At 47.9% G+C, this 13,991-nt stretch overlaps 1 protein-coding gene across 1 annotated transcript in view; it reads left to right on the forward strand.

Annotated features, from left to right (window-relative positions):
• Nucleotides 1–13,991, forward strand: part of ERCC5 (ERCC excision repair 5, endonuclease) — a 123,130-nt gene that overhangs the window by 87,400 nt on the left and 21,739 nt on the right. The window contains exons 10-12 of the mRNA XM_075336688.1: nt 8,196–8,434; nt 9,066–9,185; nt 9,680–9,893. Of these exons, the coding sequence (XP_075192803.1) occupies nt 8,196–8,434; nt 9,066–9,185; nt 9,680–9,893 (573 nt within the window). The remainder of the gene's footprint in view (nt 1–8,195; nt 8,435–9,065; nt 9,186–9,679; nt 9,894–13,991) is intronic.

The following is a 13,991-nucleotide window of genomic DNA, read 5'->3' on the forward strand; positions in this document are numbered from 1 at the left end:
CGTCCTTGGACGTAAAGGAGTTAATACATCCCAAAATATTGTGGGGGCGGTTTGCCTTTTTTCGCTGCTGCATCCCACTATTGACTCATGTTCAGTCTGTGATATATTAGTATACCCAAGTCTTTTTCACATGTGCTGTTGCTTAGCCCTATTTCTTTGTCGCTCCATTGGGAGACCCAGACAATTGGGTGTATAGCTATGCCTCCGGAGGCCACACAAAGTATTACACTAAAAGTGTAAAGCCCCTCCCCTTCTGCCTATACACCCCCCGTGCTCACGGGCTCCTCAGTTTTTATGCTTTGTGCGAAGGAGGCAGACATCCACGCATAGCTCCACAGCTTGGTCAGCAGCAGCTGCTGACTAGGTCGGATGGAAGAAAAGAGGGCCCATAACAGGGCCCCCAGCATGCTCCCTTCTCACCCCACTTTGTCGGCGGTGTTGTTAAGGTTGAGGTACCCATTGCGGGTACACAGGCAGGAGCCACATGCTGTTTTCCTTCCCCATCCCTTAATGGGCTCTGGGCGAAGTGGGATCCGAACGGTCTCCAGGCACTGGGACCGTGCTCCCTCCGCAGCCCTGGGAATCTGCTGGATAGGAGCTGGGTATCGTCAGGGACAAGGCCCTGCTACTATGAGGTACTCTGTGTCCCCGTGGGGACCGCGCATGGAGCGCTTGTGCCAGACACTTTCCAGCTCTGCTGGGTGTGTTAGTGCGCCGGACATGGAGCGCTTGTGCCAGACACTTTCCAGCACTGCTGGGTGTGTTAGTGCGCCAGACATGGAGCGCTTGGGCCAGACACTTTCCAGCTCGGCTGGGTGTGTTAGTGCGCCGGACATGGGGCGCTTGTGCCAGACACTTTCCAGCACTGCTGGAGGTGTTAGTGCGCCGGGGGACTACGCGCGGCCGCGCTTATTGCCGGCCGCGCTTATAACTTTAGTCCCCGGCTTCTGCGGCCTAGTGTCGTATATTCCCGCCCACAGGCCTGCCAGTCAGGGGAGGGGCGGGACGCTGCACGGATCGTCAGCGGAGGGCTGGAGCATACATTAGTATCCTCCTCCCTCCTCACTCAGTACAGTGGGGCACTGGGTTCCCGCACTTTTCTTGGGCACGCCCACGGTCTCCTCCTCCTCACAGAACGCCGGCAGCCATTCCTGTCAGCGATTCAGACGCTGAAGAGGAGAGACAACAGGGAGACCCAGGCAGGGAATTTGGTGACCACACAACCGCTCTGAGCGGTCGGTAAGCAGCACCTGTGGTGCTGGCCCCACTGAGTACCGAAGTGTATGTGTGTATGTATATATATATATATATATATATATATATAATATGCTATACATTGCACTGTACGGTCGCTCTGTTGATTCTTGGCTATGTACCCTCCTGGTTGTTCTCAGAGGAGACAACATGTCATCTGCAAAAAGCAAGGGTGCCACAGCACAGGCGTATTTTGCAACCTGTACCTCATGTACAGCTGTACTACCGGCAGGTTCCACTGACCCCCATTGTGTGAAATGCTCGGCCCCTGTAGCATACTCAGCTGGAGCCTCTGCTACAGGTGGCCCAGGTGGATCCACCTGCTACCACTGTCCAGGTGACAGGGACGAAGTTTGCAGCCTTTGCTGACAAACTGTCTGAGACTATGGATAAATGGTCTGCTAAAATACTGGAAGGTTTGCAGTCCAGACCGGTGATTCAGGCCCCGGGCTCTATCCAATCCTTGACCCCTGGTCCCCCTCAATTGGAACGGCAAAGTGCCCCGGGGGTAAACCATAGGTCCCAGGGTGAGGTCTCTGACACGGACTGCAGTCCCAGGCCGCCCAAGCGGGGTCGCTGGGAAATTCCCTCCACTTCATCACACTGTTCAGGGTCCCAGCAGGGGGACTCTCTGGAGGATGAAGCGGAGGTATCAGATCAGGATTCTGATCCTGAAGCCGCTCTCAACCTAGATACACCTGAAGGTGACGCAGTAGTGAATGACCTTATAGCGACCATCAATCAGGTGTTGGATATTTCTCCCCCAGCTCCTCCAATTGAGGAGTCTGCTTCTCAGGAGAAATTCCGTTTCAGGTTTCCAAAGCGTACATTAAATATGTTTCTGGATCACTCTGACTTCAGAGACGCAATCCAGAAAAACCGAGACTGTCCAGACAAGCGTTTTTCCAAGCGCCTTAAGGACACACGTTATCCCTTCCCCCCCGAGGTTGTCAAGGGCTGGACTCAGTGTCCTAAGGTGGATCCTCCAATCTCCAGACTGGCGGCTAGATCCATAGTTGCAGTGGAAGATGGGGCTTCACTCAAAGATGCCACTGACAGACAGATGGAACTATGGTTGAAATCCATCTATGAAGCTATAGGCGCGTCTTTTGCTCCAGCATTCGCTGCCGTATGGGCACTCCAAGCTATCTCAGCTTGTCAGGCGCAGATTCATGCAGTAACACGTACATCTGTCCCGCAAGTGGTGTCCTTAACCAATCAGGCGTCGGCGTTTGCGTCCTACGCCATTAATGCTATCCTGGACTCTGCGAGCCGTTAGGCGGTGGCATCCGCCAACTCGGTGGTACTCCGCAGGGCCATGTGGCTACGTGAATGGAAGGCAGACTCTGCTTCCAAAAAGTTCTTAACCGGCTTGCCATTGGCTGGCGACCGCTTGTTTGGTGAGCGATTGGATGAAATCATTAAACAATCCAAGGGAAAGGATTCATCATTACCCCAGTCCAAACCAAACAGACCTCAACCACGGAAAGTACAATCGAGGTTTCGGTCCTTTCGGACCGCGGGCAGATCTCAATTTTCCTCGTCCAAAAGGCCTCAAAAAGATCAGAGGAACTCCGATGCATGGCGGTCTAAGTCACGTCCTAAAAAGACCGCCGGAGGCACCGCTCCCAAAGCGGCCTCCTCATGACTTTCGGCCTCCTCAAACCGCATCCTCGGTCGGTGGCAGGCTCTCCCGCTTTTGCGACGCCTGGCTGCCACAAGTAAAAGACCGATGGGTGAGAGACATTCTATCTCACGGTTACAGGATAGAGTTCAACTCTCGTCTTCCGACTCGTTTCTTCAGAACATCTCCACCCCCCGACAGAGCCGAGGCTCTTACGCAGGCGGTGGGCACCCTGAAGGCGGAAGGAGTGGTGATCCCGGTTCCTCTTCAGCAACGGGGTCACGGTTTTTACTCCAACTTGTTCGTGGTGCCAAAAAAGGACGGATCCTTCCGTCCCGTTCTGGACCTAAAGCTGCTCAACAAGCATGTGAAAACCAGGCGGTTCCGGATGGAATCGCTCCGCTCCGTCATCGCCTCAATGTCCCAAGGAGATTTCCTGGCATCAATAGACATCAAAGATGCTTATCTCCACGTACCAATTGCGCCAGAGCATCAGCGCTTCCTGCGCTTCGCCATAGGGGACGAACACCTTCAGTTCGTAGCACTACCTTTTGGCCTGGCGACAGCCCCACGGGTCTTCACCAAGGTCATGGCAACAGTGGTTGCAATCCTACACTCTCAGGGACACTCGGTGATCCCTTACTTAGACGATCTCCTTGTCAAGGCACCCTCTCAAGGGGCATGCCAACACAGCCTGAACATTGCTCTGGAAACTCTCCAGAGTTTCGGGTGGATCATCAATTTTCCAAAGTCAAATCTGACACCAGCCCAATCACTGACATATCTTGGCATGGAGTTTCATACTCTCTCAGCGATAGTGAAGCTTCCGCTGAACAAACAGCGTTCACTACAGACAGGGGTGCAGTCTCTCCTTCATGGTCAGTCACACCCCCTGAGGCGCCTCATGCACTTCCTAGGGAAGATGGTGGCAGCAATGGAGGCAGTTCCTTTTGCGCAGTTTCATCTGCGCCCACTTCAATGGGACATTCTCCGCAAATGGGACAGGAAGTCGACGTCCCTCGACAGGAACGTCTCCCTTTCTCGGGCAGCCAAAGCTTCCCTTCAGTGGTGGCTTCTTCCCACTTCTCTGTCGAAGGGGGCTGTGGTCACGACGGACGCGAGCCTGTCAGGGTGGGGAGCGGTCTTTCTCCACCACAGGGCTCAGGGGACTTGGACTCAGACAGAGTCTTCCCTTCAGATCAATGTTCTGGAGATAAGGGCAGTGTATCTTGCCCTAAAGGCGTTCCAGCCGTGGCTGGAAGGCAAACAGATCCGAATTCAGTCGGACAACTCCACAGCGGTGGCATACATCAACCACCAAGGCGGGACACGCAGTCGGCAAGCCTTCCAGGAAGTTCGGCGGATTCTGCTGTGGGTGGAAGCCACAGCCTCCACCATATCCGCAGTTCACATCCCGGGCGTAGAAAACTGGGAAGCAGACTTTCTCAGTCGCCAGGGCATGGACGCAGGGGAATGGTCCCTTCACCCGGACGGGTTTCAGGAGATCTGTCGCCGCTGGGGCATGCCGGACGTCGACCTAATGGCGTCCCGGCACAACAACAAGGTCCCGACGTTCATGGCACGGTCTCAAGATCACAGAGCTCTGGCGGCAGACGCCTTAGTTCAGGATTGGTCGCAGTTTCAACTCCCTTATGTGTTCCCTCCTCTGGCACTGTTGCCCAGAGTGTTACGCAAGATCAGGGCCGACTGCCGCCGCGCCATCCTCGTCGCTCCAGACTGGCCGAGGAGGTCGTGGTACCCGGATCTGTGGCATCTCACGGTCGGCCAACCGTGGGCACTACCAGACCGACCAGACTTGCTGTCTCAAGGGCCGTTTTTCCATCTGAATTCTGCGGCCCTGAACCTGACTGTGTGGCCATTGAGTCCTGGATCCTAGCGTCTTCAGGATTATCTCAAGAGGTCATTGCCACCATGAGACAGGCTAGGAAACCAACGTCCGCCAAGATCTACCACAGGACGTGGAAAATATTCCTGTCGTGGTGCTCTGCTCAGGGTGTTTCTTCCTGGCCGTTTACCTTGCCCACTTTTCTGTCCTTCCTTCAATCCGGATTAGAAAAGGGTTTGTCACTAGGCTCCCTTAAGGGACAAGTCTCTGCGCTCTCTCTGTGTTTTTCCAGAAGCGCCTAGCCAGACTTCCACAGGTACGCACGTTCCTGCAGGGGGTTTGTCACATCGTCCCTCCTTACAAGCGGCCGTTAGAACCCTGGGATCTGAACAGGGTACTGATGGTTCTTCAGAAACCACCGTTCGAGCCAATGAGGGATATTTCTCTCTCACGCCTTTCGCAGAAGGTGGTTTTCCTAGTAGCAGTCACTTCGCTTCGGAGAGTGTCTGAGCTAGCAGCGCGGTCATGCAAAGCCCCCTTCCTGGTGTTTCACCAGGACAAGGAGGTTCTGCGTCCGGTTCCGGACTTTCTCCCTAAGGTGGTATCCCTCTTTCATCTCAATCAGGATATCTCCTTACCCTCTTTTTGTCCTCATCCAGTTCACCAATGTGAAAAGGATTTGCACTTGTTAGATCTGGTGAGAGCACTCAGATTCTACATTTCTCGTACGGCGCCCCTGCGCCGCTCGGATGCACTCTTTGTCCTTGTCGCTGGCCAGCGTAAAGGGACACAAGCTTCCAAATCAACCCTGGCTCGGTGGATCAAGGAACCAATTCTCGAGGCTTATGGTTCCTCCGGGCTTCCGGTTCCCTCAGGGCTGAAGGCCCATTCTACCAGGGCCGTGGGAGCGTCCTGGGCTTTGCGGCACCAGGCTACGGCTCAGCAGGTGTGTCAGGCAGCTACCTGGTCGAGCCTGCACACTTTCACAAAACACTATCAGGTGCATACCTATGCTTCGGCAGATGCCAGCCTAGGTAGGCGAGTCCTTCAGGCGGCGGTTGCCCACCTGTAGGACGGAGCCGGTTGCGGCTCTATTATGAGGTATTATTTACCCACCCAGGGACTGCTTTTGGACGTCCCAATTGTCTGGGTCTCCCAATGGAGCGACAAAGAAGGGAATTTTGTTTACTTACCGTAAATTCCTTTTCTTCTAGCTCCAATTGGGAGACCCAGCACCCGCCCTTGTTTTTTGTGTACACATGTTGTTCATGTTGAATGGTTTCAGTTCTCCGATATTCCTTCGGCTTGAATTTACTTTAAACCAATTATAATTTTTTCCTCCTTCTTGCTTTTGCACCAAAACTGAGGAGCCCGTGAGCACGGTGGGTGTATAGGCAGAAGGGGAGGGGCTTTACACTTTTAGTGTAATACTTTGTGTGGCCTCCGGAGGCATAGCTATACACCCAATTGTCTGGGTCTCCCAATTGGAGCTAGAAGAAAAGGAATTTACGGTAAGTAAACAAAATTCCCTTCTTCTCCCATTCTGTATGTTTTGTTGTTTTTTTTTTTTTTGTTTTTATTTCTTCATTTTTCTTGCCCAGATGTAGGACTTTGCATTTCTCCCTGTTAAAAACCATTCTGTTGTTACTGCCCACTGTTTGTTTAGATTTTTTTTGGAATTCTCTTTTATCTAGTATTAGTTAATCCTCCTAGCTTTGTGTCATCAGCAGATTTAATCAGTTTACCCTTGATTCCTGCATCTTAATCTTTGATATAGATTTTTAACACAAGGCACAGGATAGAGCCCTGTGGTACACCACTTGAGACATTCTTCCAACTCAATATACAGCCATTTATGACCACTCTTTTGGGTCCGATCACGAAGCTAGTTATGCATCCACCTAACTGTTGCTTTATCCATTCCATACTTGGTCATTTTTTTTCAATATGGATTGTATGAGATACTTAATCAAATGCTTTGCTGAAGTCAAGATATTCTATATCTACTGCATTTCCCTGATACAGTTGGTGAGTCTGTTATGGAACGAAATTGTTACTCTGACATGACTTATTAGAAACAAACCCATGCTGGCTCTGGTTAATCACTTCATTCTCATCCTGGTATTTGCACACATGCTGTTTAACAAATTGTTCAAAGATCTTTCCTGGGATGATAAGAAGCATGGGGATTGTCAACAGATTCCTGATAGCAATTGCAACCCATTATCATCGTGGAGTGGCCTATGGGAGCGTACATAATGCTGCCAGCACACTCTTTAGGGTATGATCCCACAATCAGGATTGTCATCGTTTTGGAATCAACATGTTGATCTCTCCATTCAAAACACTGCATTGTACAATACAAGATCAGTGGATGGAATTCACAGAAATCCCATGCCCACTGTGCAACTTTTAGATGCTCCGTAAACTGACATGCGGCTCGGCTTTCCAAGCCGCAGCATGTCAATTTATTCTTGTGGAGACTCAATTGTTGTCGTCAGGAGAACACATCAAAATTACGTTGCATCAGTAATCATGATCGTGCCTAGAACGCTTGTGTCACAGGAAGAAATAGTACACCACATCCAGAGCGCTCCCTCATCCGGATTGTTGGCCTACACCCTAAAGGCCACTTTACACACAGATAAATATTTGGCAGATCTGTGGTTGCAGTGAAATCATGGACATATTGTTCCATTTGTACACAGCCACAAACCTGGCACTGATTGTCCACAATTTCACTGCAACTGCTGCTTATTTATCTGTGTGTAAAGTGGCCTTTAGAGTACTGTCAGAAGTTGACAGCAGTATTTTTAACAGGTTAAACGTTGTGTGCACAGATTGCTTCTAGCCATGACTGTTAAAGGCAGTTCCTGGCTGTGAAACACAGTCCCTACTTACCAGGTATGGGGCGGGTTAAGCCTTTGAGCCCACTTCCGACTTGAACCGTACATGAACAGCGGGTGCTAATAATTTAACAATTCAAGTGAGCAATAACTGAAATATTTTCTGGTGGAAAAGAAAAACTAAAGAACTAACATAATGTGATTGTATAAATATGCACATCCTTAATAGATGTTTGAGTACTCTTTCAATCTGACAATATTCAGTCTTTGTGGCTAGCAGTCTCAGCATGACATTTCTACAATTGGCAGTCTTTTCCTGCTCCGAATCTTCTATGAGGGTTGATCTCTTGAGAGTTGTCCAGTGGGACCCTCATTGATCTCTTGAACGGTGGGCCCTATGTGAATGGAGCAATAGTAAGGCTCCAGTTCTCATGATCAGTCTCAGATCTATTAGATGATCACTGGAAGTCAGACCATCGAGTTATCACCTACCTTGTGGATAATGATATATGTTGTGTATGGTACAATCTCTTTCATCAAAAGCATCAAGTTTAGAGGTGCCTCTGTGTGTACATTTTATATCTTCTTTTATACTTGTATTGTGAGATGGTCTTCTTTTTTGTAGGTAGCTTCATTGAAGTAGAAGGTGACTTGCATGACAGTAATTCACCATTCGTAAAAGCCACTGAATCTCTGGATACAGAAAAAGAAGAAACCAATGATTTCACTGAGGAAGCGTCTACCTCTACTTCACGGTTAGAAACCTCCTTCAGAGAAGGTCAGGCAGATGACCAGGGCACGGCCCTGCAGGAGAATGAGGAGCCGGAAGAAGGAGAATCCAATGAATGGCTGGACATAAGTATGGTAATGATATTGACTGCTTTCATCATCCCTTGTAGGTGAAGTCTAGCCTCCCTGTCATACTAACATATTCGCTTCTCTGTCTCGTTTGTGATCAACATTGTCTTTTTAAGTAAATATTAAGACTCTGGTAATTTAATTTTCAAATATAACTTGGAGACAAAATGAAACTAGTAAACAAGGGAAATTATATACAGTATACCATATCTATAGCTCGTTAGATCTCTATGTTCCAAATAGGAAACTTTATTAAAATATTACTGATTATTCCCCCGGCGTCCTTGGTCTGGTATTTATCTGCCAGTCTTTGGCACATTATTGCTGTTGGCATGTACACAAACCATGGTCATGTGCTGTACTTCCTGGCCAGTGATTGTACACGTGCTTGCTTGTAAGCAAATATTGTAGGCAATCACTGTGCCATTGATACTGGCCCGGCATCGGGTATACCAGATGGGTCAGGGGTTTTTAACAGATTTTTCTGCCATTTTTGTAAACTGTTAGACTCCTTTTTAAAATGTATATAGATCTAAAAAATTATATTTCCATATAAATCTATCTAATATCTTTATTCATCTACCAGGAGCTGGGTGTTCTATTTCTATGCTTGTTAAACTCTTGTATTTTCTTTCAGGAGGAGCTAGAGTCCTTGGAGAGCAATCTATTTGTCCAGCAAACCTCCCTCCAGGCGCAGAGACAGCAGCAGGAACGTGTTGCTGCATCTGTGACGGGACAGATGTACCTGGAAAGCCAGGTTAGTTCCTTCTGCGATGCTATACAATGCTATATTTTTTTGGGATTACGAGCTAGATTTTTCCTCTGATTGCTTCACTGGGAATTTACAGCTACTAATTTCTGCAAGAATTTCTTTTATACACATTCTACCCTGACTTGTATATATTTTACTTTTGAGCGGTCATTGTGCCATCTACAAATCAAAATGGTATTCGAATAAGTTATATATTGTAAATAATGTACTTTTTGTATACCCTACAGCAAAAATGTAACTACTACTTTTGGTCATTTACTCATCCTGTAATATGGCATTTGGACCAGTCCCTGTAATGCTGCACAGTTGATAAAGCTGTCAGGTTTTTTTTTTAGTTCCAGTGAAAAATAAAAATGCTCACTTACTATGTGATCATGGTACATTAATTTGCACATGCAAAACGTTTCAGCCCAGGTAAGCCAGTTCTGAATAATTATAAATGTACAAAGTAATCCTCTGTTGTATCTTCCACTCTATAGGAGTTATTGCGTCTGTTTGGTATTCCTTATGTTGTCGCCCCTATGGAAGCAGAGGCTCAATGTGCTATTCTGGACCTGACTGACCAAACCTCAGGCACTATCACAGATGATAGCGATATCTGGCTATTTGGGGCTCGGCATGTCTACAAGAATTTCTTTTCTCAGAATAAATATGTGGAATATTACCAGTTTTCTGATATTCAGAATCAGCTGGGTGAGTACATTAAAGGGTACAATTTGCAAAATGGGCGGTCTATTGCCATCTTGAGTATAAAGCATGACAGTCCTGTTAACCTGTTAAGCTTTTACTACAGTCGTGTTTTTGAGACTGGCCCAAATTTTAGTTTTCATAGTTTTCTGCTTCAGTTTGTATAGTACCAATTTGCATTTGTTTTGCAATTAATCTATCTCTTCATAACAATCCAATATTAAATGCAAAGTTATTCCTTGCTGGGACAATAAAGTTAATCACAAAAAAAATTCCACGAAATATCAGCCCTGCCATAACATGATCTCATCTATTCAGAGAATAGTTTGTTATCTCAGTAGAAAGTGTTAATGAAGGCAAGGCTTCTGATATTACTCTACTAGTTAAAATAAGAGTAGACTGGCTTTTTCTGTTAGCCATGTTTATCTCCAAGGAAACATGTAAGGTCATCATTGCTTTGCATCAAATAGGCTTTACTGGCAAGGACATTGCTGACTTTTTAAGATTGCCCCTAAGTCAATTATTTGAATCAAGAACCTCAAATGGAGAGGTTAAATGTTACGGGCCAAGATCCTGCGTTGCTTCGGTCGTATTCCTCTCTATCTGCTTCCCTATCACGGCATTCCACTTGTCGGTCTGCTTCTCCGTTTCTGGGCTGAATTCTGTGTGGTTCTAGGACCAAGTCCAAAGAACAGGACAACTGCGCATGCGTTAAGGTAAATAATGCATTTTTGCACTAAGTGTGGGTTAATTTGTTCTGCGCAGGTCTGTCACGTGGCATCCGTCCATACGTAGCAGGTGACGTCACCGATGACGCGGTGATCACGTGATTCTCGGCATGTGACGCGGCATTACCTGATTGGCCGCTGGTGACGTCACCTCTGATGTGATTGGCTGTAGTGACGTCAGTTCTGACGTTCACTAATGCTATTGGTTCAGGTTCGGTCTTGCCCTGGACGCCACCATCTTGTGGGTGGTTCTTAGTTAATAAGAGACCCTAGAGCACTCCGCTCAGCGCTCAGTCGTTCTTGTGCATGCATGTGGTAGCCGCCCATGTATGTGCTCTCCTGCTATACTACCATAGTGATTCGCTACCCATACAATAGCGATTCTATACTTGCCGCTTCAGCAGCTATCAACTCCCTTTGCTTTGCATTAGCCGGTTAGGCACATTCTTCTGAGAGTAGGATTTAGCTGTGGGTTACACCCAAGCTGTCAGGCAAGTGCAGGTATCACATGGTACGCTTCTTACTGTGCGGTTAGCACCTGGTACACGCAGGTCAGTGTGGTTAACACTGAGCCTGGATAACAGCTAGTACGGCTAGTGCTGCTGTTATCCATCTTTATAGTGTGTGTGTGTGTGTGTGTGTGTGTGTGTGTGTGTGTGTGTGCACTTCACACATCGTACTCAATACTTATACTATTTACCTTTTGTGAGGCAACAGAGGCTTTATTGTTATGACTCCATGAATGTTAGCAGAGTCCTTATCCTATTATACATAGGTGTCCTCTGTGACGTAACAGAGGTTCACTTCCTTTTATACCCTTATGTCCTGTAGTCGCTACTGGCTTGCAAAGTCTCCTTAAGGAGAATAGTGTTCCCCCGTGGTCCCCACATAGCTTTCTCATGAGCCAGATCAGACACCCCCATACTTTGCACTGACGAGGGGCAAGCACCCCGAAACACCGTGTCTGCAAATTGGGATTCTGATCTGGCTTATATATCCTGAGTCATATTGCAAAGGATTGTTGAAAATCCACTTGTGACTTTTAGGATAGCTACTTCCAATAGGTGGCGCTGTGCTAGAGTTTGTCTCCTTTACTGGAGAGACAATTTGTATAAGTTTAATGGCATTCTACTTTAATTTGCATATATTCTAATTTACGTATCTCCGTGATTTAACGGAGACTACCTTAATTCCGTTTATTGTTGGCAGCGGTCTAATATCACCGCACGGTGGACCCTGGCTGTCTGATTATTTACCATCTATATTCTATCATACAGCACCCCCATAACATTACATTTCTGAGAAGGGGCTTCAGGACATCCAAGAAAGTTCAGCAAGTGTCAGGACTATCTCCTCCAGAGGATTTGGCTGTGGAACCACAACACAGGAGACGCTGGGGCATATACATCCCTGGAGGGGCTGGGGCATATACATCCCTGCAGGGGCTGTTGATTTTATACATTACAGGAGGGTCGTATACATCACAGGAGATGCTGGGGCATGGACACCACTGGCGGTGGCACGGAGAGCACTAGGTGGCAGCACAGTTTATACTGCACTGAGGGGGTACACACAGTACTAGGGGGTACATAGCACTAGGCATACACAGCATTGGAGGGGGGGCAGAGATGGGTTGCAGACTCACTGTGGAGGAGGAGGAGTCACACAGCTAAGATCCGGGAGGCATTACAGCAGGGAGGCCAGTAAATTTGCTGCACCCCTTCTGTGACGGGAGCCCAGCGCACTGCTTACCCAGCCCATGAGGTAAGCTTTAATCAGTATCTGGAAGAAGCCCATACATTCTAGCATCTACCCAGAGGGCGTGCGCTTCCTTCCATCATGCACTAGGATTTAAAGGGCCAGCGGCCGGCAAAAGCACAGCTGCCGCTGGAGCACTGCGGTTCCCGAGAATGTGCCCGCGGACCGCATAAAAAGTAATCACTGGCCGCAAACGGCCCACGGGCCGGAGGTTTCCCACCCCTGATTTAGAAGAATGATTGTCAGGAGAAGAAAAGATTAAAACTTCCAGAAGTCCTGTGTCATGCCAACAGTAAAGTATCAAAGACCAATCATTTGCTTGGTTGCTTTTCATGAAAGGTTGTGGGCTCACTCGCAGATTGGCTTAAAAACTCTACCATGAATAAAGAATGGTATTTAAACATTCTTCAAGAGCAACGTCTCCCAATGATCCAGGGGGCAGTTTAATGATGAGCAATGTATTTTCCAGCCTGATGGAGCACAATGTCACAAGGCAAAAGTGATTAGCTAAGTGGCTTGGTGAACAAAAGTCTTGTATCCTTGGCTTGGAAACTTTATAAAACCTAATGCTAATGAGAATATCTGGTAATTGCTTAAAGGGAACCTGTCACCACTTTTTTTGGCTATAAGCTGCGGCCACCACCACAGAGCTCTTATTTACAGCATTCTAACATGCTGTATATAAGAGCCCAGGCCACTGTGACTACATAAACACTTTATACTTGCCTAGCGGTCGCGCTGCGGTGGAATTGGGTCACGGAGGCGTCTCCGTTGTCCGGCGCCGCCTCTTTCGGCCATCTTCTTCCTTTTTCTTCTGAAGCTGCGGTGCATGACGTGTCCGACATCATCCACACTCGCCGGCATTCAGGTCCTGAGCAGGCGCACTTTGATCTGCCCTGAGTAGGGCAGATCAAAGTATTGTAGTGCGCCTGCGCAGGACTGGCGAGTGTGTATGACGTAGACGCGTCATGCACACAGGCTTCAGAAGAATGAGGACGAAGATGGCCAATAGAGGCAGCGCCGGCACTGGACAACGGAGACTCCTCCGTGACCCAATTCCACCGCAGCGCGACCGTTGGGTAAGTATTTTATAAAGTGTTTTTTTTATGTAGTCTTAGCGGCCTGGGCTCTTATGTACAGCATGTTAGAATGTTGTATATAAGAGCCCTGTGGTGGTGGCCACAGCTTATAGCCAAAAAAAGTGATGAGAGGTTCCCTTTAACATCTTCATAACATATGACATATCTTGTGCATTATGATCTCCAAGGGGTTCCCAACTGATGACGTACAGGGCACATAATGGCAATTCCACGGGCACAGGAGCTGTGCCCACTAAATCGCTGCCAGGAGATCAGCTTAGCTGACAGCTGAGACCCAGCTCTCACAACCACCCCTAACTTTTTAACCCCATAAATGCTGCAATTAATAGCGATTGCAGCATTTAGGAGCTGCGAGAGGGAATTCATTCCCCCTCCCATACAATCGGGACCCCTTTGATATGATCACGGGGGCCTGGTGCATTGCAATACAGTATATCAGCGATTGGTGTAATAAACCTTTAATGTCCCAGAGCGGTACTAAATAAAAAAAAAAAAGTTGTAAATATATTTATTTAATC

This window comes from Anomaloglossus baeobatrachus, chromosome 2, assembly GCF_048569485.1.
Source record: "Anomaloglossus baeobatrachus isolate aAnoBae1 chromosome 2, aAnoBae1.hap1, whole genome shotgun sequence".
Taxonomy (NCBI): domain Eukaryota; kingdom Metazoa; phylum Chordata; class Amphibia; order Anura; family Aromobatidae; genus Anomaloglossus; species Anomaloglossus baeobatrachus.